This window comes from Furipterus horrens, unplaced genomic scaffold (genome assembly GCF_987537825.1).
Source record: "Furipterus horrens unplaced genomic scaffold, mFurHor1.1.pri manual_scaffold_1, whole genome shotgun sequence".
NCBI lineage: Eukaryota > Metazoa > Chordata > Mammalia > Chiroptera > Furipteridae > Furipterus > Furipterus horrens.
In genome coordinates, this window is record NW_028327171.1 from 106,954,056 (window position 1) to 106,979,831 (window position 25,776).

General features: G+C 48.1%; 1 protein-coding gene across 1 annotated transcript in view; it reads left to right on the top strand.

Moving 5' to 3' along the window:
* The window catches only part of PDIA5 (protein disulfide isomerase family A member 5), a 97,173-nt gene that overhangs the window by 26,366 nt on the left and 45,031 nt on the right, over positions 1-25,776 (top strand). Inside the window, exons 4-7 of the mRNA XM_090277507.1 lie at positions 13,956-14,039; positions 14,294-14,339; positions 18,391-18,483; positions 21,591-21,651. Of these exons, the coding sequence (XP_090133633.1) occupies positions 13,956-14,039; positions 14,294-14,339; positions 18,391-18,483; positions 21,591-21,651 (284 nt within the window). The remainder of the gene's footprint in view (positions 1-13,955; positions 14,040-14,293; positions 14,340-18,390; positions 18,484-21,590; positions 21,652-25,776) is intronic.

Below are 25,776 nucleotides of genomic sequence, written 5' to 3' on the forward strand. Positions count from 1 at the left end.
TGCGGGGCTCGGTGGCTGGAGGGCAGGAGCCTTGGGGGCTTTGGCAGGTGGGGTAGAGAATTATCCCTGATTCATAAGCTGAGAGAGAGGGTGTGATGCAGAGATGCTGCAGAAAGACTTCCCCAGCGACCTTGCAGGCTCACCTGCGGACTGGGGAGTGTGGGTGCTGGCTCTCCCCCCTGTTCTTTCCAGCTCACCCCTCTTCCTTCCTTCTTCCATAGTGCTTTCACTTCTTACTTTGTCACATGTCACTTGGTTTTGTTGGTGGCAGGGGAGCCTTGTTTTATAGATGGGGCCTTGATGACCAGAGAGGCCAGGTGATTTTCAGGGTGACCCAGTGAGGAGGGGGGTTGGCAGCAAGAACCTGGGCTTCACCCCCAGCCCAGGCTAGTCACAGAGGCCTCCACCCCATGCAGCCCAAAGGTGGTGGAATCAGCTGGCCGACCTGGCTGTTGCCTTGGCTTCCGAGGTGACTCTTCAGGTGTGTCTGTCCTGGACAGGTGGCTTAGTCTTTCCAGCTTTCTCCTCTGGCTGTGTCCCCACCCCCTACCTGTCCCAATGCCAATGCCATGAACTCCTTTTTGTCCTTCTCCTTCCTGACCTCCCTCCCCCCAGAGACTTTCTTGTCAGAATCAGGTGCCAGCCCACAGGAGGGAGTCGACAGGAAGGAGGGCTACTTAGTGTGGGGAAGGGGTCTCTTGATGGAATTCCTCTGATTCTCTTGAGTTTGGAAGCTGGAGTCCAGGGTGTACTTAGTTTTCCTTTCTTTTCAATCATTAAGAATAATTTCCACACCTCTCTGTGTTTAGTGCTTTGCTGCCGGGATTATATATACACATACCTCTTGCCATATCATTAGCTCCCAGTTTGGCATAGATTGGTGGAAACACAGAAAAGACATGCAGAGAGTGAATGAACATAGGGAAAAAAGATAGCTAAAAACAGGCTTATCCTTTATACATTTATTGAGCACCAGCTGTGTTCAAGGCGCTGTGGTACACTTGGCAAATAGCAGCATTTACACATTCTTCTGACTGAGGAAAGGAAGTGCTTTCAGAGCCACTGTGTCCGGCCACTTCTCACCTGGATTTAGGGTTTATCAGGAGCATGAGTTTGGGAAGAGGAAGGGAAAGAATTGCACTCAAGAGAATTGTGCTCTGTTAGTATGCGGAAGAGGTGGGGCTGTGCTGGGAAAAGAGGCACTTATTTTCCTGGACAGCCCATAAAGGTCTTTTAAACCTTGAATGTAGCGGACCTTGCCTGAGTCACAAGCCTTGTTACTACCCTGTGGGTTAAGTGAGCTTTAATGGGCTCCACTCCAGTGCAATCTTCTTCCTCTACAATCTGAGTTCTAAACGGCTATTTTACAAATGAACTTGATAGCCTCAAGCTTCTCCTGCCCAGGACTAGAGAGAATAGAAGACGATTCATATTTTGACAAAGCACTGAATGAGACCAGGAGAAGAAGTGTTAGCCCAGAGGTGTTTGCTGTTAGCCCAGAGGTGTTTGCTATAGGCATGTGTGTATGTGTGCGTGCATACATGTCTGGCCTCATACCTCCAGACTTCTTTAAACACCAACTTAATAGAAGGAACTACTCTCTAGGGTCCCCAAGCCCCAGGCAACAGACTGGTACCAGTGTGTGGCCTGTTAGGAACCAGGCTGCACAGCAGGAGGTGAGCTTGAATGTGCCACCCCCCAGTCCATGGAAAAACTGTCTTACATGAAACCAGTCCCTGGTGCCAAAATGGTTGGGGACCACAGCTTTAGATATTTGGTGAGACTGTAGCCATTGGTGAATTCTAGTTCATAGTTGGTCTGGAAGTGTTCTTGTCTCCCAGGCGTGTCTCTGTCTCCAACAGTTTGCCAGAAGTGCACAATGTGACTGGCAAAGTGACAAAGCCAGTTAGAGAGGACAGGGTGCTTTGGACTCTACATAGCTGAAAATGATGCCAATTCTGCCTGATGGAGGCTTGTAAATGGCAGAAGTAGGCATAAGAGCTTTGATGTAGTTGCTCCATCCATCTGGGTCCACTTGGCAACCATTCCTGAGTGCTTACTATGCACTTTGAGGTACACAGAGGGATAACGGTGTCCTCAGTGTGCCAGGAGGTGGCAGACGCCAACTCAGGTGACTGACTGCAATCCAGGTGAGAAGTGCTGCAAATGGAGGCTGTCTGTGTAGGGTCACTTCATTTTGTCTGGAAAGGTTGAGAAAGCTTCACAGAAGTTACGTTCAAGTTTCAGGCAAAGACCTCAGTATCAGGTCTTTAAAGTGCCCTGGCTTACCCACAGGCAGCTCCCTGAGGTGTGGGCCCTGAGCACCGCCTGGGGTCTGGCTGGTGGATAGGGAGGCGACAGTCCTGCTTTGTTCCCTAAAAGGAGCGGGGGTGAGTGTGTGAAGACGACTGAGACAATTAGAATGCAGGACTCATTTGGAGACTATGTAAAAGTGCCAACGGGAGAAATAATCCTGTGACTCTCAATGTGCTGAAATAAAAACCAAAGGGGCACCTTACATCTTAAAGGAGGTAATCTTAAGACAAAAGGCTAGCCCTGGACAGCGTGCTCAAGAATTGAGTCACCAGCCTGTGAACCCAAAGGTCACCAGTTCCATTCCCAGTCAAGGCACTTGCCTAGGTTGCAGGCTAAGTCCCTGGTCGGGGGCGTGTGAGAGGCAACCGATTGATGTATCTCTCACACATTGATGTTTCTCTCCCTCTTTTTCTTTCCCTTCCCTGCTCTCTAAAAGAAATAAAATCTTAAAAAATAAAAAATAAAAAGACAAAAAGATAGACTGTTTCATGTAGTTATCACTCAGTTTATCCTGTAAGAGGAAGTATAAACTGAAATATGAAATAGCTTTTAAAGTAGTTTAGATAAGTACATGGATTGAGGAGCTATGTGGGTTATGTTGAAGCAGGAATATCTATCTTTGAAATCAGAGGCAGTCCAAGGGACAGAACTCAGGGCCCTAGTCCATGCAGGCCACCCTGGGTGGCAGTTCTCACAGACCAGTGTCACATGAGGTCCCCAAGGGTGTGGTCTGGCTCTGCCCTCCTGCTCAGCCACTTTTGCTCCTAGACTTCTGAATTTGTACCCCATAAATCATTAGGGAACCCTACCATCCTAACTCCAGGGCCCCTTGGGGACAGCTCTCGTTGTTGTCCTAAAGGCATTCAGTCTGTGTTTGAGTCTGAATGAGACGTTCTGGGGATGGGCAGACATGCTCTCAGGAATGCCTTCCGCTGCCGTCTGCAGTGAGTAAGTAGGTGGACCTGAGCCAATGTCTGCCTACATTTTATCTCAGCTGCTGTTAACTAGCAGGTGGGCAGCCAGACACAGCTCCCTTCCCCTGGGCCCTCTGAGGCTCCCCAGCTCCCGTCCTGTCCCTGCTCTGCCTCCTGCCCTGCCAGCAAAGGGTCGGAGGCTGGAGTGAGGTGACGGGAAGGTCGGAGTAAACAGCCCGCTCTGCTTTTCCCCCTTAGAGGGCAGGTGAAGAGAATGGAGGTAGTCTAGGGTGAGAGAAGACAGTACTCTGGTGAGAGGGGTCTTTGGATGTGGACGTGAGCAGCATAATGGCCAAGTCCGGGGTTGAAGGGTCAGCTTTGCTCCTTATTAGCCCTCTGACCTTGGATAGGACAGTTACCCTGAGTCTGTTTCCTCATCTATGAAATGGACAATAATTCTTTTTTCCTAGCTCTGTGTGAGGGTCAGGTAAACAAAACTTCTTTCTAAAATAGAACTTAAATGTGAGATCCCATGCCACCGTTGTTGTTTTTCGTCTGGGCAAGGCTGTTCAGGGCATTTCAAGAAGCTGGAGGGGAGAAATGGTGTTTCCTTTTCAACAGCTTTTTCTTGGGTGAGGAGTCCTTGGCGGTGGTGAGGATGCCTGTGAAGAAAGGGTTGGGCGTGAGAGTCAGCCCAGCTAATGGTGTTCTGCCCTGACCCCAAAGCAGTACAGGGTGCAGTGGAATTTGTAGCACTGCAGGTCAGGAGGCCCGGCTCTGTGTGCAGGTTCTGATGGCAAGTAGCTGTGGGACCTTTGGCAAGTTGCTGCCCCTTTCTGGGCTTCTGTGTAATGTTTTGTGAAAACTGGAGTTATATCTTCCAAATTGCTCTCAACACTAAATAGCCTAGTTCAGAAAATCCCAGAAGCTGCCAGGCTTGGTATGCAGCGTGTGTGTGTGTGTGTAAGTATATGGTAGGGGTGTGCCTCCCAGTCTTTTGGGGGCCTTTTCTGTGTGTGTCTCTCCCCGTTCTAGGTATTTGCTTTTATATCTTTCCAGCTCTTCCCTCTGAACATCTCTTCTGTCTCCCCCGCTTTGTTCCCTGTCCCTTACTGCTTTGTATTGCTTCTTCCCTTCTCTGGTCCCTGCTCTCCATTCTTTTGGTCTTTTTCCTCTCTCTGTGGGTATTTTTTCCCTTTTTCTCCTTTTTCTGGCTCTTTCCACCCCATCCATGCATATGTGCTTGCAGGCACACGTACCTCGTACCTCAGGTCTCAGTAACTTGTGGCTGTGAGGTGTCTGCAGGGTGTCTGGCTTCTGTCCAGGGACATGTCAGCTCTGCCGGCCCCTCACTCCACCTCCTGGCTCAGACCTCAGCAGCCGCGCTCGGTTGGCTGCTGCTGGTTGTCTGGCTGCTAAGTGTTGTATGTGAAGGAGTTGGTATTCCCCTCGTGCCCTGCGGCCGGGCTGGCACCGGGGCTTGGCCTGGGCGTGGAGTGCTACTGTCTGGGCAGCTGAGCTGGAGCCAGCAGGCGGGAGCTGTGCCTGGTGTGCTAATTCCTGGGGCTGATTCTCACTGGGCTGAAGCTGCCCTGTCCACGCTCACTGCTTTCTTGGGGTTTAAGGTCATTACCGAACCACACTTCCCTTCTCCTTGCTCTCTTCTCCCATCTGCTTTGCTTCGCCCGGAGCTGTGCTGCCCTCCCAGATCCAAGATTTGGGGCCTGCCAGGGTATGCATAACATATTTTGAAGTCTTATGTTTTCTTCTAAAGAATATTTGAATTTAGCATTTGCTCCTTTCTATGTAAGCCTGTTTTAACATTACTTTCCATGGGAAAAAGGAGACTCCCAGAAGAAGTGCTGTGTTGATGTGTCCTCAGATACCTCCTGGCACCTTGACATGCACTTGTTGGGTTGACACCCCCCACCCCCCTGAGGAGCAGAGCCTTAGAATTGCTGTGCTGGGGAGGTAGGAGGAGGAAGAGGACAAGGCATGCTTCTCTCCCTCTATTCCTATCACTTTTACTAACTATGCTGCACAATTTATCCTTTATTCTGTGCCTTCTTGAGGTAGGTCCGAGGAGAATAGCCAGACCTGGGAGGACCGCTGCTGCACACAGCTAGTCCCTTCATCAGAGAGTGCTGCCTGAGCACCAAGGTCTGCCTGCGTTTAAGGCCCAGCCCTCGCGGGGCTGTTCTGTCTCCTGCCTTGTGTCCTCCAGCTACATTTGTTCATGTTGTCCTTGGTTTTTGGCACCTGGAAGCCACTCTGACAGTATTTCTTGCTCCCTTGCTCCTTGTCTCCCATTGTCGTCGTGTCTTTGAAGTAAGAGTACTTTCTGTCCTACCCAGCCTCAGGGGTTAGAGGTCCATCCACTCGGAATCCCTCCATGCCAGACCTGGCAGATGGGAGAAAGAGAGTTACTCTTTCTTTGTCGGGGAGACAGAACGCAGGGAGGCTGCATTAGCCAAGGGAGCACAGTGGCCAAGACAGGCATGGGGCCTACCCTCAGGCTCTTTTTTGTCCTGGTACATACATTTATTTGCACCTCTCATTTCCATAGGACAAACTCTGTAGTTTGTTTACTGGATGAAAGCATGGTGAACACTGAGCTTGTCTTCAAGGCTGTGTCACCAGTTTGTTTTCCATGAACAGTTATCAGCCTCAGGTTCTTGTGTAGGATGCTTGCTCCCCCACTGCAGGAGGCTGCGCGTGGCTTGTATGGGCCTGAGATACCGAGTGGCTCAGTGGGGATCTGGTCAGGGGGCCGGGAGAGAGATGACAGAGCTTCAGGTCTTTCTGAGTCTCCACCTTCTGTCCTGGATTCTGGCTCCTGGCTCATCCATCAGGATAAAGACAGCTTGCCTTGGTGCTGAAGTAATACTTGACCGTGCAGAGGAATTGAAAGCTCCATTCAGCTCATGTGGACAGCTCCTACATTTCACAGCTTGGGAAGCCAAGGGCCCTGCTAGAGGTCACAGGCTGGGCAATGGCAGAGCCAGATTTAAGCCATCTGTCACCCCACTGGCAGTTGGGCCTTTCTCCTGGTAGGGGCTTGGTACTTAGGCTGTGACTTGGGAAAACTATATTCCTCCCTTTCTTCCTGCTTCCCCCAGACCCCCTTCATCCCTGGGTCTGACTCCCAGAAGTGGGAGTTGCTGGTCTCCTGGATGATCAGCCTTGCACCCAAAGATCTAGTAGACATGGCACCACACACCGGCAGCAGCCACCCTGCCACAGATTCCAATGAGATGCCCATGTGCATGCATCTGTCTGGGTCCGGGCTGGGAAGGGAAGTGTGTCCAGGCTTCTGAAATCTTTTTGTCCACATTCTTTGAAGAGGAGAGCCAAGGGAGGTGGGATGGGAGAATGTGGCAGGTTGCAAGTGAGTAGCTGGGCAGAGGGAGGCTGGGCTCCAGCATTCTGAGCAGGCAGAGTGGCAGGTGACGCCCTTTGCATGGCCAGCTACTCTCCATGATCCATGGTGGTTTTCTGCCTCCCTCTCCGTTCCAGCAAAACATCTCATTTCTTTGCTTACTGTCTATGTCTCCTCTCCACCGTAAAGCCTCAGTTGCTAGCTAGGCAAGGGAGGGAAAGAAGGAGGTAGCCAGTAAATCAATATATTGTGCCTACTCTCTCGACCAAGATCCTTTAGGTCCTCAAACTTGGGCAATTTCTCTCTCCTTCTTGGACTCTCATGGCTTTTATTGTCAGTACTACACAATTAGTGTGCACGCACACACACACACACAGTCACTGTGAGAGAATTGTCAGAGGGAGGGGTGCTGATCTGAGCAAGCACTGCCTGGAACTGTCACCTGGTGGGATTCCTGGAGCTCAGTAGACAGATCCCAGGACCCAGAAAGCCTGCAGTGCAGAGACTCCTCCGAGCGATGACGAGACAGCATCAGTCATTGACTCATTCACTCAGGTGAGTGCCTGCTCAGTGCTGGCTGCTGTTGTGACCCTGGGGAAACAGCCATGAACAAAACAAAGCCCTTGCCTTCGTGGAGCAAAATTTTTGATGACGGTAACAGTCAGTGGACACTGGCCAATGTGGAGATGCACTGTGGAGAGATGGCAGGGAAAGGGGAGCAGGCAGTGGGTGGCAAAGGTGCTCAGAGAACACAGGACCCTACCCCCCAAGCATGTGTGCATTTGCATGTGCATGTGTGTAGGGGGCAGGGGAGAGGAGAGAACCTTTGGGAAATGTCATAGACCCTCAGGGGGAAAGAAGTTGCATGGAATCTGCAACAAGCAGTCCTGTGGCAGAGACAGAGCTGTGACCGACTTGTCTGGAGTAGGGGCCACAGGCTGCAGGCAGGGGTCCACACTAAGAAACAGGCCTCCCAGATCCACTCAGCCCAGTTAGCTGGTTTGGGGCATTGTTCATAATCCTGGCTGGGGCTCAGGGGAGCCCAGGCTGCAGCAGACTCTCCCAGGGTGTGGGTTCTGGCACAGCAGGCAGGAATTGGGACTGGAATAACTGGAGCCTGTTCATCCTCTCAGCTTTGTGAAAGTTCCTGCCGACCATCTTGATGGAAGAGAGAGCCAGCATGAGGTGGCTCTTCTCCCTTCCGGGGGCTGCCTCGCAGAGTCTGAGTGGCCACCACAGGCACAGCTGGATGCCAGGGTGGGGCAGAGGGAGGCCTGGGTGACTTGGTGCCGGCTCCAGGTGCTCTTAGTTGTTGTAGTTGAATGGACAGAAGGTGGTCACAGAAACAGCTGAGTGCAGAACAAAGCTGGCCTAGGAAAGTGCCAAGGGAATAGTTGTAAACATCCTTACTTGAGCCCTCTCTTCCCGGGAATTAACTCAGGCAGGGAAAGGGCAAGCCCAGACACAGCTGTTCCCAAACAAACCCGCTGCCTGTCAAGTGTGACTTCACCACAGCCTGTGGGATGGGGCAGAATTTTGTCAGTGGAGTCATGTGTGGCATCTCCACAGGGCTTCAGGGGAAGATTTTCCAGGGAGGATTCAATGGGCTATTCTGACAGCAGCCTTCTTTTTTCTACGGTTTAATTTTTCATTGAGATATAATTGACATATAACATATGTTTCAGGTGTACAATGCCATTCCCTATTTGTACATTACATGAAATGATCACCACAATAAATCTAGTTATCTACCACCATATAGTTGCAATCTTTTTCTTGTGACAGAGAACTTTCAAGATCTATTTTCTTAGCAACTTTCTTTTTATTTTTTTAAGTATATTTTATTGATTATGTTGTTACAGGAGTTCCAATTTTTTTCCACTTTGCTCCCCTCTGCCCAGTAACCCACTTCCCTCCATCAATCCCACCCCCGTTAGTTCATGTCCATGGGTAGTGCATGTAAGTTCTTTGGTTTCACCCTTTCCTATATTATTCTTAACATCCCCCTGTCTCTTTTGTACCAACCAATTATGCTTCTTAATCCCTGCACCATTTTCCCATTTCTCCCCCTTTCCCTGCCCAGCTGATAACCCTCCAAATGATCCCTATACCTATGATTCTGTTCCTGTTCTGGTTTCCTTATTTGGAATTTGTTTTTATTTTTAGATTCAGTTGTTGGTAGTTGTGAGTTCGTTGTCATTTTAGTGTTCATAGTTTTGATCTTCTTTTTCTTAAGTAATTCCCTTTGACATTTCATATAATAATGGCTTGGTGATAATGAACTCCTTTAGCTTCACCTTGTCTGGGAAGCACTTCATCTGCCCTTCCATTCTAAATGATAGCTTTGCTGGATAGAGTAGTCCTGGTTGCAGATTGCCTTTCATCACATTGAATACTGCTTGCCAGTCCCTGCCTGCCTGCAAAGTGTCCTCTGAGAAATCAGCTGATAGTTCTATAGGCACCCCCCTGTAGGCAACCCTCTGCCTCTCTCTTGCTGCCCCCAGGACTCTCTCTTCATCTTTCACTTTTGACATCTCAGTCATGATGTGTCCTTGTGTGGTACCCTCCGGTTCCAGCTTACCCGAGACCCTACAGCTTCCTAGACCTGTATGTCCATCTCCTTTGCAAAATTTGGGAAGTTTTCCTCCTTTTTTTCAATTCTTGCTTCCTCATTCTGTGCTGGTTGACTGTTTTTTCCTTCCTTAGTTCCAAATCATTGATTTGAACCCTGGTTTTCTTCCCTTCACCACTGGTTTTGTGTGGATTTTCCTTTGTTTCACTTAGCATAGCCTTCACTTCTTCTCTTATGCATTTGCTGTACTCAAGCATATCTGTCAAGCCTGTGAGCATCTTTATCACCAGTATTTTGAATTCTGCATCTGTTAGGTTGTCTATCTCCTCGTCTGTGAGGATGGCTATCTCCTCGTCGCTTAGTTCTCCCACTGGAACCTTGATCCGTTCCCCCTTTTGGGCCATACTTCTCTGTCTCCTCATTCTGACAGGCTCCTGTGTTTGTTTGCCTCCACGTCCCAGGTAGAGCTGTTACTCCTGTTATGTTGTAAGGGGCGGAGCCTTAGGGATTCGTCAGTACAGGGTGACCTGTTTCACCACATTGTGGCGCTGTGGAGGGTGGGAGGGGTCCAAGAGGGAACAATGCCACCTGCCCAGCACTTGTCCCTTTTCCAGGCACCTCTCCCACTTCTGCACCTGACTGGCGCCCCTCTAGCTGCTGCCCCGGCTGTCATTCCCAGAGTGGGTGGATCTGCGGACATTCTAGGACCATGGGGTCCCATTAAACAAGCGGACTCTGCACAGTCAGAAGCAATGAGGCTTGATTTTCCCCGGTGATGGGACTGTGAGCTGTGAGTTCTGGTGAGGAGCTGGGAATGTTCCCCAGGTGTGTCTCCTGGCTTTTTAAAACGTGGGACTGCACTTTCCGCCAGCCCGCTGCTGCTGCCACAACACCATGTCCTCTCTGCCCCTCCTACCTGTCTGGATGAGTATTTCTTCTTTATATCGTTGTTTACTGGATTTCCATGTAGTTTGATTTTCTGGAACTTCTGGTTGTTTCTAGTTTTGAGGTAGTTGTATTCCTTCTTAGTTGTGGAGGGAGATGTAGCATGTCTGTCTATACCTCCATCTTAGCCGGAAGTCCTCTTTTAAAAAAAATATAATTCATTATGCTATTACTGTTGTCCAAATTCTCTTTTCTTTATTCCTCTCCACCCTGTACCCCCATTCCCTCTGGCAGTCCTCCCCCTTAGTTCATGTCCAGGGGTCATGTATATAAGTTCTTGGGCTTCTCCATTTTTTATCTTTTTCTTAACATCCCCCTGTCTATTTTGTACCAACCAATTATGCTTCTTAAGTCCTGCACTATTTCCCCTATTCTCCTTCTTCCCCTCCCAGCTAATAACCCTCCAATGATCTCCATATCTATGATTCTTTTTCTGTTCTGGTTGTTTGCTTAGTTTGATTTTGTTTTTTTAGATTCAGTTAATAGTTGTGAGTTTGTTGTCATTTTAATGTTCAGAGTTTTGATCTTTTTCTTAAATAAATCTATTTAACATTTCATGTAAGAATGGCTTCATGATGTGAATTACTTTAGCTTTACCTTGTCTGGGAAGCATTTTATCTGCTAAATGATAGTTTTGCTGGATAGAGCAATCCTGGTTGTAGGTCCTTGCTTTTCATCACTTTGAATACTTCTTGCCAGACCCTTCTAGCCTGCAAGCGTCTTTTGAGAAATCAGCTGACTGTCTTATATGAACTCCTTTGTCAGTAATTCTCTGCTTTTCTCTTGCTGCTTTTAAGATTTTCTCTTTATCTTGAACCTTTGGCATTTTAATTATGATGTGTCTTGGTGTGGTCCTCGTTGGGTCCATCTTGTTTGGGACTCTGTGCTTCCTGGACTTGTATGTCTATTTCCTTCACCAAATTAGGGAAGTTTTCTTTCATTATTTTTTCAACTAGGTTTTCAATTTCTTTCTCTTTCTCTTCCCCTCTGTCACCTCTATGAATCGAATGTTGGTACATTTGAAGATGTCCCAGAGGCTCCTTAGTCTATCCTTGTCTTTTTGAAGTCTTATTTCTTCTTTCTATTCATATTGAATGTTTTTTTCTTCCTTATGTTCCATATCATTTATGTGATTCTCAGCTTCATCCACTCCACTGTTGATTCCCTGTAAAGTTTTCTTTATTTCACTTAATGTAACCTTTATTTCTGCCTGGGTCTTTTTTTATACTGTTGAAATATCCAATGAGTTCCTTGAGCATCCTAATAACCAGTGTTTTGAACTCTGCATCTGACAGGTTGGCTATCTCTGTTTTGCTTAGTTCTTTTTCTAGGGTGTTGTTCTGTTCTTTCATGTGGGCCATATTTCTTTGTCTCCTCAATTTGGCAGCCTCCCTGTGCTTATTTCTGTGTATTTGGTAGAGATGCCTTGACTCCCTGTCTTAGTAGTGTGGCCTGTTATAGAAAAGCACACCAGTAAGTTGGATGGGGCAGAGCCTTAGGTAATCGCCAGGGTGAGGTAACCCAAGTTGCTGCTCTGTGGCTGTGTGGCTGTGTTGGGAGGACTCAGAGAGGGGATGATGCCTCTGCCTGGCCTCTGGAGTTTTGTCCGGGAAGAAGGTATCTCCTGGCACTTGTCCTGACGCCAGACACTTCAATTTCTCTCTGTTTGCCAGTGGTGTCCTTCCAGCTGTTGCCCAGGGGCTGAATCCAAGAGGGGGGTGGGTCTGTACAAGTCCTGAGACCTTTGCAGGCCGTTTAAGAAGAGTCTCCTGAGAATCCTGTAGTTTCTTCCATTGCCCTAACCCCCAGTAGGGTTTTATAGCCAGAAGTTATGGGGACTTAACTTCCTGTCACTGGAACCCTGGGCTGGGTGGTCTGGTGTGAGGCTGCGATCCCTCACTCCTAAGATATCCCTCCCGATTTTTATCCACCACGTGTGGGTGTGGGGCTGCCAGTTTCGTGTCTGCGCCTCTCCGCATGTCTTTGCATCTCCACCCCTCCTACCTATCTGGATGAATGTAGTTTCTTTAATTCCTTGGTTGTTGGACTTCCATACAGCTCTATTTTCTGATGATTCTGGGTGATATTTGTTTTGTAGTCTAGCTGTAATCTTTGCTGTGGTTGTGTGAGGAGGCAAGCCGTGTTTACCTAAGCTTCCATCTTGACCAGAATGGACCTTCCGATGCGTACTCTTGGCCCTCTGGGTCTCCTTCCCACCCCCAGCTTACCCCTTTTTTCTGGACACCATATTTTAAAATGCCCTCACCACCTTGGAGGAGCAGCCATTGCAATGTCATTAGCCTTTCCTTTCTAAATCCTGCATGCATTTCTGAGTTCCCCCTATTTGTCAGGCCTGAGGCTGGACGCTGCAGTGGCACAGTGATGGCTGCCCCAGGGAGGGAGATGTCTGGGGTGGGGTGGGAGCAGGGAGGTGCCACAGACACAGTTCTCCAGGAAAACATGGTTCTTGAACTGCAGATTGTGTATTTACACTTAAAATAAGGTCCCTCAATTTTGTTTGTGCATTGATGAGCATTGCTTAGACTTGAGCTGAATGGTTTAATTAATCCATCTGTTCTGGGGCTGGTGCACAGCTGTGTGAAGCTGATGGCTATAGACGGTGGTGAGGTATGTAAACAGGTGGGAGATGAAGGGATTTCCCTCAGATGGCTGTCGTACCTGGCGGAACAAAGTTTCTCATGCAGTGTAGTTAGCAGAGAGCAGTCCACTCAGGTCTGGGGAGAGGACCTGAAGTAAGGAGCAGGCCCCTGCAGGGGTGGGGTGGCGGGTTGCCTTCACTGGCTGTTGGCACACTTGGCCATGTGTGGTGAGGTCGTGGGGAATGTGTGAGAGCAGGTGAAGTCTCTGAGGGGGCTGCTGTAGGGCACAGGGGAAGCCGACCCCCATGGAGCCTAGGGAGAGGAGTGAGAGTCAGGATGGTGGCATGCATCAGATCGCTTGGAAGCCTTAAAACACAGTTGCTCCAGTGTCCACATAGTTCTGATTCGGTAGGTCTGGGATGGGGCTGAGTGTTTGTATTTCTAACGGGTTCCTCGATAGTGCTGAGGCTGCTGGTCCATGGGCCACACTTTGAGGTCCATTGGTCTAGCAGGAAGGTAACCAGGACTTGATGAGATCATGCATGAGCACTTTGTAAATAGTGAATGGCAGCTGACAGACATGTTTTATTAGAAGAATTGCGAGAGGGTGGTTATTATAGAACTCCAGTGCCTCCCTAAAACTTCCCCCTGTTCTCCTTTTGGGTTTTGTCAGTACCTGGTCAGATCATTGTAGAACATTTTCCTCCTATCATGTTCAGATGGTCTATAGCAGATGGCATATGGCACACATTGGAGCTTGAAAAACAAAAACTTGGTTGGGTCCCAGGCAGAGATTCTACAGTAATGATCTGGGGATGGCCAAGAAATCAGTATTTTTTAAACTTCCCCAGGCGATTCTAATCAGCAGTCAGGATTGGAAACCACTGATCCATACTGAGTTTGTTTTTCCTCTTAGAATGGGCTGTCCTACCCCCAAGCTTCCGGGGAACTTCCTTTGTCTGGACCTCTCTGTGTTGCCCCTGACATGTAGTGATGCAGCCTTCCCATCTGCTGGTCCATCTTTCTTGATCAACCCATATTGCATTGGTTACTCTCCTGCTTCCAGCTCTCTGAGAACCTCTCTACAGCGAGGCCCTCACTTGCTGTTGAGAATTCCAAGTTGCCTGGCTTATTGTTAGGCCAACAGCAGATTTTACTCTGTCAAACTCTGTCAACACCTTTGTGAAAACCACAGGTAACAAATGGTTCTTGACATTTGTGTCTTCCAGTGACACAGAGAGTCGAAAATTGTGCAAGAAGATGAAAGTTGACCTGAGCCCAAAGGACAAAAAGGTTGAATTATTCCATTACCAGTAAGTACACAAGGTCATTTCCAATTTCCAAGTAAGGGCTGAAAGCTTTTATTGGTATTCTCACTGAACAGCAATTTTTAGTTAGATCAGTTTTATTTCTGAATGATTTTTTTCCTGTGTTTACAATTACTTCTTTTAAAAAACATCTGAACTGTATTCAATAGCTGAATCTTATTAAGATACTGCAGGAAACCAAAGGTATGTCTCCTCACAACCATTCCTAAAGTTAACACTTTTTTCTTCTTGTTTGACAGAGATGGTGCATTTCATACTGAATATAACCGAGCTGTGACATTTAAGGTAAATTTACCTCCCTCATTCTCAGCAGAGCTTGAGTCTGAATGGATGCCAGAAGTCTGGCAGCTTCTCTGAGAGAAGGAAGGGCAGAGTGCACAGATAGCTCTTCCAAAGGACCTGAGGGGTTCTTATCTCTAGAGCATACGTCAGCAGAATGTCTGGGAAAGTTTGTAACTGTTAAGTCGATGGGGATGACCAGACTTGTAGTTGGTCTGTGAATCTCTTAGCAGTGAGGCATGAGACGTCACACCTCTCCCCTCCAAAGGCCCGAGTGTCCCTTAGCTGTGGCTTCGAGCCCTCCCTCTTCTCTGCAGCAGTGCCCACAGCAGCTGCCCACAGGCTGGAGGGGGCTTGCTGAGCCCAGGTTAGTACACTATGTGGGACACCGCAGGTGGGCACCTGCAGGCTGATGCTGCTTGTTCCAGATGAGATGCTGTGTCATTAAGATTTTCCCTGCTCCAATTCCAATTTAGAAGTCTATGAAAAAACATCAGTGAACATGAGTGAGGAGCCCTGTGACCCACAGGTGCTGTTGTGTTATCACAAAGCCACTGTCCCTGTCCAAGCTCTTTTTCTGCCCTTGGATTCTGCTCCTTCACGTACACATTTCCTTCCTCAAACCAGCCTTCCTCTGCCTCTGGTCCAGGCAGCATTCCCCTGCCCTGGCTGGCGCCATATATTTCTTCTGTTCCCAAGTCTGCTGATCTCACTCACTCTGACTCTTCTACTTCCCAGACTGGGTTCGGCTCTGTACTCCTCTCCCTTTGTCTCTCTCCATCTCTGTCTCCTTTCATTCTTTCCTGTCTGGCCATCGGTTCTGCAGTTGTCAGTGCCCCTCTCCCCGCCACCTCACGGTCATCTCTTGCTTACCCTCTAACACTGCTTCGTTTTTCAGTTGCTGCAGGTTTTAACTGATATAGACTCAGCCTGATTACACATCATCTTAACACCCACTTAGGCACTTAGAGACAATTGTATCAACTAAAGTTGCTTAACCCTTCTTACTCTGTGTTAAGATGTCAACTGAAGTCCTTGGACAGAACACGTGCTCCCCAGACACAAGATTTAGCTGGATGGGGTGAGGGAGGTGCCTATGCAGTGACGGAAACATGGAGGGTGGGGGGTGGTGACTTTTGTTTTGGTTTTGGGGGTTGCATTCAGTGTATGTTTAGCCACCTCTCTGAGAAGTGTGTGCTGTGACTTTGGACCAGGGGATAGCAGCTGCTCAGAACTGTAGTAGCAGGAAAGGAGCGAGGAGCCCTGGTGGTCTGAGCTTGCCTGGATTGGGTTGCCGTCCTGGCCTTTGTCCACTTCCTTACAAAGACTAGGTGTGTACAATCTTGTTCTTCCTCTGATTTTTACATCAATAAGCTGGAGGTGTGGGCTGAGCATTATACAGGGTCAGAGTCTTGGTGGAGAGAGGGCATCTTTGGTCCCAGAGTCCCCCAAACCTGCAGGACCATCAGGGATGGAGTAGAGTCCCTGAAGATCTCCAGGGCAGGGGGAAGTGACCTGGTGTTCCCATGACTGCCTGAGAGCTTCTGCTTTTCTGCAGGAACAGCTGAGACTAACGCCCTCCTTTGTCATAGATTCATTTTCCTTTCAGGGTTTCCTCCTGGGCTTCTGGCTTTGTAGAGACAGAGGTGGGGCACAGTCTCAGGCCCGTGCTCTGACTGTTGTTGCTGTCATCCTGTACGGTTTGCTGGGGCCTGGTCACAGGGACTATGCTGTGGCCCCTAAGGAGGACAGAGGCCACATGAGTGAGGTTGAAGAGCAGGAAACTCAGAGGGAACTTCTTGTGTAAGTGGCCTTCTGCTTGTCAGCAGTCTGTCCAGCAAAATCCTCCTATGTATTAGTGATGAAGACCAAAGGTGCCTAGAAACTGAAATTCAAATGGCTCTCTCATGACCTCTCGCAGGCTCTTTAGCTATAAGTATGGTTTCCCAGCCACAAAGTCATCACCAAGGTGTGGGTGTTGGGCCATTTCCCTGGGATCAGAGCACCCATAATAGGACGGCTGAGGGTGGGGTTCTAGGTGCTGCTCCCTATAGACTTTTCCATCCAAGATCTTGTCAGTTAGAACACTTTATAGAGAACCTATGAATGGAATTTTTCAACTTCAATTAAGGAAGAATAATATCCACCTGAAAAGCAAAATATTGCTAGGATGAGTGTTTCAGTTGTTACATTAAAAAAGGCCATTTCTACCCTGGCCAGGTGGCTCAGTTGATTGAAGTGTCATCTCGTACACCAAAAGGTTGTAAGTTTGTTGCCTGGTCCAGGCATGTCTGAGAGGCAACTGATCGATGTCTTGTCTGTCTGTCTCTGTCTCCCTCTCTTCTTCTCCCCCTCTCTCCCTTTCTCTCTCTAAAATCAATTAACATATCCTTCCTTGGGTGAAGATTTAAAAAAAAATATTAAAAGAGGCTATTTCTTTCCTTTTTCCATTTACATCCATCTTTTTTCCTTGATGCTGAGGTGGGGGAGGGGGTAACGGGGAGGCTGTGCTGACCCTTTAACAAGCTCATGCTGGTGTGGGAAAGGAGCCCCCCCAGAGCAGTAGTTCCTACCTAGTTTGGGCTTCTCATCCCACTGACAGTCACCTGAAAGCCACAGACCTCCTTAGAAATAGTTCCTATGCATGTATTCAAGGAAATGTTTTCATGTAGGTTTCATAGGCTCTTCAAGTCCACTGTGCACCCTAGATTGAGAACCCCTGTACCAGGTTTTCTGTAACAGCACGCAGATAGGCACCTATAAGCATCTTTCTCATGTGGCCCAGTGGGCAGGTGCTCCTGCAGCTGTGGGTGAGTGTGGGTCTCAGGAAGGCCCTGCCAGTTTTATTTTGACTTGTACTGTCGCAGTGAAGCTTTGACAAGGGACTGAGAAAAGGCAGGTCTGCCTTTGCCATGGTAGAAATGGCCCTTCTCTTGCCAGGAGGTATTTCAGAGCTCCATTTGGATGGAGAGAAAGCATTACCTGAATGAAATCCTACGAAGTCTTGGCTGTTCCCCATTCTCCTGTAATAGCTCTTTCCAAATAGCAATTTCCAGAAATAACAAGGCTCGCTGATTCTCTCCGCAGCAGTGGATGGGCTGACCACGTAGCCTCACTGAGACAGTCTTTCCTTTTGTCATTGTAGACCTCCCTCTCTCCCCCAGCACACTGATGGGCACACCTGATCCATCATGTGTTCATATGAAGCTTGATCAAAGTGGACAGAAGTAACAGCATCTTGCATCAAATTGGGGGATACTGAGGGTTCTCTCTGTTGATGTGGAGGCCAGCCAGCAACTCCCCTCCAGGGTGGAGGAGGAGGTTTGGCTGGTTTCTGGTACACATTCCTGGTTCTCATAGACTGAGCACCATTTCTCAGAGTGACCGAGAGGAAAGGGAATGCCGCATCTATCCTGGACCAGCAAAGTGTGGCAAGAGGGGAAGGGAGGAGAGGGGAGGGACATGCCTGTGTTACCTGCCCCATGTGTGTCCTCCCCAAAGGGAGCAGACATTTGAGTCAGTCATCCACATGACAAAGGCTAATTAAGCCCTTTATCCCGAAGCTCTTTGCCATATACTCGTCCTGGATCGTCTAGAAGGAAGTCCTAGAAGAGAAGTACAGCAACCAGCTGGCCATGGAGATGAGTTCCCTGCCCAGGGCTTCTTGTTCAAGCTCCACAGAGGATGATCAGGATTTAACACACTCTCAAACCAGTTTAGATCATGAAATAACAAGCGGCTACAAGTAGGTGTGATTACCTGCCTATGTGGTTGACAGTTTTCGTGGCCGCATTTAAGTATCTACTTTGGACAGGACTGGAGACCTTTATTCAAATTAATCAGGGAGACTTCCTGGAAGAGATGAGATTTAGTAGAAACATGAGTGTGTCTCTGGATTGAATAAATAAATCAATTATCTCAAATTTCCTTTTTGTGGTCCATGAAGAGGCGTAGAAAGTATGGATCAACTGAACAGAGTAAGGTGTCATTAGGCTCCCGATTCTCCCACCTCCCTCTTATCCTGATTAAATTGAGTTTTGCCTTTTCTCTTCTTCAGTCCATAGTGGCCTTTCTGAAGGATCCGAAAGGGCCCCCGCTGTGGGAAGAAGATCCTGGAGCCAAAGATGTTGTCCACATTGACAGTGAAAAGGTATTATATTTCCCATCAATTCTGATGGGCGCTGGAGCTTCCCCTGAACCAGTTTCCCAAGGACCGCTGCCAAAGGAGCTGAGGAATAGGAGTGTCCCTGGCTGGCCATGCTGTCCTCCAGGGGCGCGGGGCTGGGGCCCTCATAGCTTATCTGATGCTTCTTCCCGGCTTCCTGCCTAAACCAACAGGTCGCAGGCTGGCTGCCTGAGCGCTTCCTCCATTCTTTACTCTTATTTAATGTATTTAACATTCTTAGCATTTCCTTATAGAAATATCTATATAAATGTTTTCTCCTTATTATGTAATCTGGTTGTTGCTAGATTTGGCTTTGTGTTTTTTCCTGTTTTTAAAGTGTTTTGTTTTTTTTAAGAAGAATTTGCGAGGTTTGGGTTCCATTTCTCAGAGGCTTCTGTGTCTCTACCATTTCTGAGTCATTGTGTAACTTTGAACAACTTATTTACCTTCTTAAGATTCAATTTTTGGGTTTGGCCAGGATGGGAGGTTGGAGGGGTTGGAAGGGTGATTCTGATTTATCGTCTCCATACAACCCTGATCCCCACTTTGGAAGCCTGCCCATCTGACCTTAACATGCACCTGCATGCCCGTGTGCCTGTGTGTGCACCAGGCACTTACCTGCTTGACCTTCACATAGGGATGGGCAGGAACTTCTCTGTAACATTTCAAATGGTCTGTGGGGGCAAGAAGTGCTTTTTTCATAGGTGAAGGGAGAATGTTTGTTATTATCTTGGTAACATAAAATGCACCTTTATCTTTCTCTGCCTCTCCTCCCCTTTCATTTAAAATTATTGACTCCTACTGCTTGTGACCCCAAAAGAAAGTGATGCCATTTATACTTTCTGGAGGATGGGGTCATGTGAAATCATTGTGGGCCAACCAGACGGGTCTGTGGTGATTGCAATGAGGGGGCTGGACATCAGTGTTTCTCTGGGATAGAAAGTGCCAGTATCAGCAGCTCAATGATATAGCCTTAAAAAAAAATTTTTTTTTTTAAAAATTTAAGTATAGTTGGTATACAATCTCATATTGGTTATATTAGTTCCAGGTGTACTATATAATGTTCAATGTTTTTATACCTTACCATGTGATCACCCCACTAAAACCTTCATAAAAAGCATGTTGGGGGCAAAGAAAGAGGGTCAAATGCCAGGAGGTGGTGGCACCTGTCCTATAGCCATGTAAAAACATACAGCTTAAAAGGATTATTGCTCCTGGGTAGATTTTGGGATAATATGTGGTCTTAGCCCCTGGACAGTGATAACCTGGCTCCTCCTTCCCCCAAGATGTGCATGTCCTCAGACTCCTAAGATTGCTCTTCTGTGACTGGACATATATACACACATACATGGACACAATGGAATGCTACTCAGCCATAAGAAAAGATGAAATGTTGCTACTTTTGACAACAGGGATGGATCTTGAGATTATCATGCTAAGTGAAATAAGTCAGATGGAAAAACAACTACCTGATTTCATTCATGTGGTATATAAATGGTACAGAAAGCAACAAACAAACATAATGAGCAATCAAAGAAAAAAACTCACAGACACAGACAATATAATGGTGGTTACCAGAGGGACAGGGGAGCTTGGGGTATAGTAACGGGTAAAGGGGCAAATATATGGAGACAGAAGGAGACTGGACTTTGGGTGGTAAACACACAATGCAGTACACAGATGATGCATCTAGAACTGTATTCTTGAAACATATAATCTTATTAACCAGTGTCACCCCAATAAATTTAATAAAATTTTAAAAAATGAATGCCTTAATCCTTTAGTTATGTAAACAGTTTCAGAATTTATTATAAAATGTTTTAAATTCCCATAAAATATTTGTAACCTTCTTTATATAGCTGGAAAATGATAAGTAATACATATTGGTTATTGAAAATTTAGAAAATATAGTTTTAATGTAAAAGAAAGAAAAAAATCACCTCATCCCTTCCCTTTGAGAAAGTACCACTGCAGGTATTTTCTGTAGCCTTTTAGGCTTTCAACATAATATACAGTACATAAATATTAACAAAGTGTCATTAGATATTATATGCTGTCCCCCCCCCCCAACTTAATGTAACGTACACATCTTATTGTGACATTAAATATTCCTCTTCGTAGTTTATAATGATGTAGCAATATTACATTGTGTGGGATGTACCATCATCTGTTTACCTAATGTCTTGTTGCTGCCACAGAGCTGCATTTTAAAATTTCCTCTTATTTTCCTTATTATTCAGAAGAGAAAAATTTTAATTTTCTTCTGTGGAGACTGGTTAGAGGAGCTTATTTTAATGAAAATATACTGTCATGGTGCTTCCTTGCAGTCCTTAATAGATTTTCTTTTTCCTGAACATCATTGACTCTCATTGGAAGAATGGTCTACTCTTCTTTCCACAGAAGTCTCTCCATTAGCAATTTTGTGATCTTTGTCTTTTTACATTTATTGCATTTATTTAATCAATAATTATATATTGCCAAATAATGTGCCCAGGCACTGTTCTGGAAGTTTTACAAATACAAATGATTGGTTTAGTTCGTAACCTCCTGGGGTTGGGGGGGCAGGTCTCGTCCTCTGCTCACAGTGGGCTCTTGGGGACATGGATGGCGGCAACAGGGGTTAACCCTGCGTTCTGGAGCCCCATCTGGCCAAGTCAGGCCTGTATGAAGACAGCCACCCACCACAACACAACTGCTCCATAGACCACACAAAGAGGGGTGGCCTGGTCAACAGCCTCATGCAGCATAAAAAGCTCCCTGCAGACTTCTAATTGTTCAGGTGGAGCTGAAAGTAAAGCTGGTAGCCTGGTCCTGACTCTTTCATCCCAACAGGTGGCCTTGGGAAAGCTGTTTGTCTGCTCAGGGCCTCAGTGTCCCCATCTGTAATATGCAAGAGTGGTCTGGAATAGATACTCTCTGGCGTTCTTTCAGCTCCTGACACACCATGACTCTGTACTGCAGCCCACCCCCCCAGGTCAGACAGTGGGATTTCTGAAGTAGTCGCCTGCTCCCCCACCACTGTGAGCCCCAGGGGAATGGCACCCTGTCACTGTGTTGTGTGTGACCTGTGGTGTTCTCTGTTTGTGCCTCAGGACTTCAGACGGCTCCTGAAGAAGGAAGAGAAGCCGGTCCTGATGATGTTTTATGCCCCCTGTGAGTAACCTTTCTCCTTTGGGCCCAAGTTAGTTGTTCAGATTCTTGGTGGGGCAGCTGGGGATTGTGAGAGGGGAGGCTGGGAACAGGCCCCAGGCCTCTCACTTAGAGCGCCAACCTCACGCTCACCCCATCTCACCATCTCTGCCTCTTTTCCTTCATCTTGGCCTTTCATCTGGCTTTCTTCCCTTCCTGCCTCCACATCAAGTTTTCTCTGACTGTAAGAGGCATCCTTCTGCCCTCTTCACCCCGAGGTCCACCCAGCAACAACACAGGTTTCTCAGGTTCCCCGCCTTCCCTCACTGCTCTGCCTCCTGGGTGCAAGAAGCTGCTTTCCTGCCAGCTCTTGCTGGTGGAGCCACGCCTCAGCCTTGCTGCGCTCTCCAAGGTGCTGCTGCTGCTGCTGCTGCTCACCACCCAGAGCCGGGCCGGCCTCGGGCAGCTCTCCAGCTCTGGCTTCTGCAGGCCTTTGCTGATGCCACCTGGGAGGGGAGGGAGAATCAGGACCTAGAAGAAAGTGGCTTGGTGTTTGGGTTCAGTTTCTGTTTGAGGCAAGAGGCCATAGAAATAGCAAAGGATCATTGAGATGACAACCAGAAGACCTGAGTTCTGATTCTAGGTATGCCACCAACGAGCTGGTCAAGTCCTTCATTTCTCTGTTCCTCAGTTTCCATTTATGTAAGAAAAGGGGTTGGATCAGAGCAGTGGCCTTCAAACTTTTTGACTGCATTTCACAGTATTAAAATTTTTTCATTGCAACCCAGTACTGTAAGTATATATAAATTATATATAAACAAGTTGAAACCAAAGTTTCACAAAACCAAACTAACCTTTACTACTTACTCTACCAGATGTAGTGCACACTGATGTTTTCTTTTTTATTCTATTTTATTTAAAAGAAGTCACTGCTTTTTCCTACTACTTCATAACCCTCTAATAAAGGATCAGCAAACTCTGGCCCCTTGGTTGGCTGCCTTTTTGTGTAAATTAATTTTTGTTGAAACACAGCCACATCCATTCATTTACACATTGTCTGTGGCTGCTTTCAAGCTACGACAGCAGAGCTGGGTAGTTGACGATATGTCCTACAAAGCCTTAGACATCTGTCTGGGCCACCTCTGTGGTCTAGCGGGTCCTAACCCACAGATGGAAGCCCCTGGCTTAGAGCCTGTGTGAGGTCCGTGACTCAGTGCCCTGTGCCTTAGGAGGCCAAAGGCCGAATGGCTGGAGAAAGAGGGGCTGTGGGTAGTGGGAGCTGGGTGTGCAGGTACTTTTATAACTTGGATGGGTATCGTGGGCTGTGGCACTGGGGTTCTGTTTACTCTTGAAAGCCTCCCTCCAGTCTCCCCTCCTGAGGAGTTCTTCAGGCAAAAGCCCCTCTCATTCTCACCCTGGGAACCATGCCTGTCTGGCTGATGCCCTTCAGTGCGGTCCTGGTGGTTGTGCCTGACTTGGGCCTGTGGCTTGTTCACCATGGTAGCAGCCTCTCTCAGCCCATGTTTTTGATTGCTGGGTGGCCCCCACCTGGCCTCCCTCCAGACACCTTGCCTACGTGTGGTAAGAGGCCCTGGCACCCCACTCCCCATGAGATCTGGCTCTGCCTAGAGCAGTCTGTGCTTTTACCCTGGGCTGTTTTCTTTATTAATGCTCACAACTAAGGACTCTCACTACATTTGTGTTCCTTCACCCCAAACACAATCAAAGGATCAGAGCCCTAAAAGACTTCCCAGTTAGAGAACTGGTGTGTGTCCCAGACTAAGCTGAATTATGAGGCCATGAGGGCTCCAGTGCATGAGTATAATAAAAATGCAACTTTGTTTCATTAAAAACAACAACAAACGAATCCTGGGTTCACTAGCTGGTTTCACCCCATTTGGTTCTCCTTGGGGGAGATTTCTTCAGGAGTCGTCCTGCCTGCATAGCCCCTTGAGGGTGGGCCTCCTCCAGGTCATGGCAGCACCCTCAGGACCCAGTGCATTGGTTGAGTGAGGCTGGAACAGTGTGTCAATGTACAGCACATGTCACAGGCAGAATCCTGGTATAGCCGTGCGCGTTTCGGTGTGATGACACCAGGTGATCACTTACAGAGTGGTTTCTTCACAGTTTGCACCTGAACGTGCGTCATCTCCCCCGCCCACCCCCAGGCTGTCTGGCAGTGAGCCCATCCCCCTCATCACAGCGAGCAGAGATGGCAGCGTGGTGATTAGCTGTACAAAATAGAAAGCTGGGTAGAAGTTCGGTCCCTAGTAGGTGTCCCAGAGCAATTGGGGGGGAGGGGGTGATACGACTGTGAAGTTCAAGTTTGTGGTGGAGGGGTTGGATTAGATGGCCTCCTGGGTCTCAGGGGAGTGACTCCAGGATTCTTTTGTGGTTGTTTTTAATGAAACAAAGTTGTATTTTTATTATACTCATGCACTGGAGCCCTCATGGCCTCATATTTCAGCTTAGTCTGGGACTTACACCAATTCTCTGACTGGCGAGTCTTTTAGGGCTCTGATCCTTTGATTGTGTTTGGGGTGAAGGAACCCAAAGGCAGTGAGACCCTTCAGTTGTGACAAGAAATCTGGGTCCCCACATCCTACTGTTTATTCTATAAATGTTTATCGAATTAATGAGAAAATAGTAGGCTGATTGCTCTAACCTTTGGGTTTGAGAGGGCTAATTAGTCTTATGTCTTCCCCTGCCTCTCAGTTGAATCAATTGAAAAATGAACTCAGGGATCTCAGTACTGCCTCTATTTTTGGTAAAGTTTGATAGGAAGTTGGCATGGCCTTTAGCTTGCTGTTACTGTTCTATCACCTCTTCCCCGTGAGTAACTTCTCCCTGTGCTGCTGGCCTCCACCCACAAGGACAGCCAGCCAGGTCACCACTGATTTGGAGGGTTTGGGGGATGATGTTTCTGCAGGCTGCAGACAGGCAGAGCTGGGAAAGAGAGGCCACACCTGTGGGCACAGGTAATAGATTAGGCTCCTGATTGATGAGTGTAGCACAGTGGGTCTCAGATTCCCCCCATTTCATCAGGTCACTGAGTAAAAGCAGGTGAAGGGCTGCAAGTGTGCCCCGTACTTCCCCTCCTGGGAGTGGCATGACATCCTCTGTTCCTCGTGGAGGTGTTCTCCCCCTGGGCCAGAAGGCAAACTCCCAGGCCTTGTGTTGGCTGAGCCGCCCCTGCTGGATGCCCAGCTCTGGTCACCCTCCCAGGTGTTGGCTCTGTCCCTCAGTCTGCAGGGCAGGTGCTGTTTCTACTTCACAGGTAGGGAAACTGAGGCTCAGGCCACTTACGTCACTAGCCCAGGGTCATGGAGTCAGCAAATAGGCAAGGGGGGTTGCTGACCTGGGTCTCCTTCCCCCCCAGGGCCGAGCGCTTTTCTCTGCCATGCGTCCTCCCATCGTCCCTCCTACATGGCGTCTCTCTAGGGGAGCATGGGTGTCCAGGGAAGTTGGTGGTGGTGTTCCTGTTTTCGTTCTCCCCTCTGAATCCCCACAGTGGGATCTAAGTCCCCTGACAAGTGTCATATTCCTTCCTTCACGTTTGTGGGGATCCCACAGTGGGGGCAGAAGCCTCGGCTTTGGCCTGCGGACTGACCTCGCGACGGCTCCCGCTCTCCTGAGCCTCCCAAAGTCTGAGCCTGGACTCGGAGCATAGACTGAAAGCCCAGGCTTAATATGCTGGTGTGTTTGTGTCCATCTGTCTGCCAGGCAGGAACGCCAACGAGGAGCCATGGGCGTTTTGAGAGTTTTGTGTCAAAATATCCTGTCACATCTTGTCCAGTAATCTTGGTGCTAGGGAGTTCAGGGGGTCCTGAGGGAGTTTGACCTGCTCACAGTTCCCCAGGGTCTGTGTCTGGCCTCATGGGTGTGAGCACCTCTCTGATCTGTATTACTTTGCCCACAGCCCGCCAAGAGGTTAGCTAAACATGGATTAGAGCGTGGCCCTGTCCCCGCCGTTCCATGTTGAGATGAGAGCCAGCCCAGTGTGGGGTTCCAGGCAGCTTTGCTGTTTCCTGCCTTCAGGTGCATTTTAAAGCTGGTTTTGCAGCAGAGCGGTTGTCAGAAAAGGAGAAAGAGCCTTGCATGTCAGAATTCCTTGCCTCTGAGGCAGTGGTGCTCATGTCCTGCAGGATC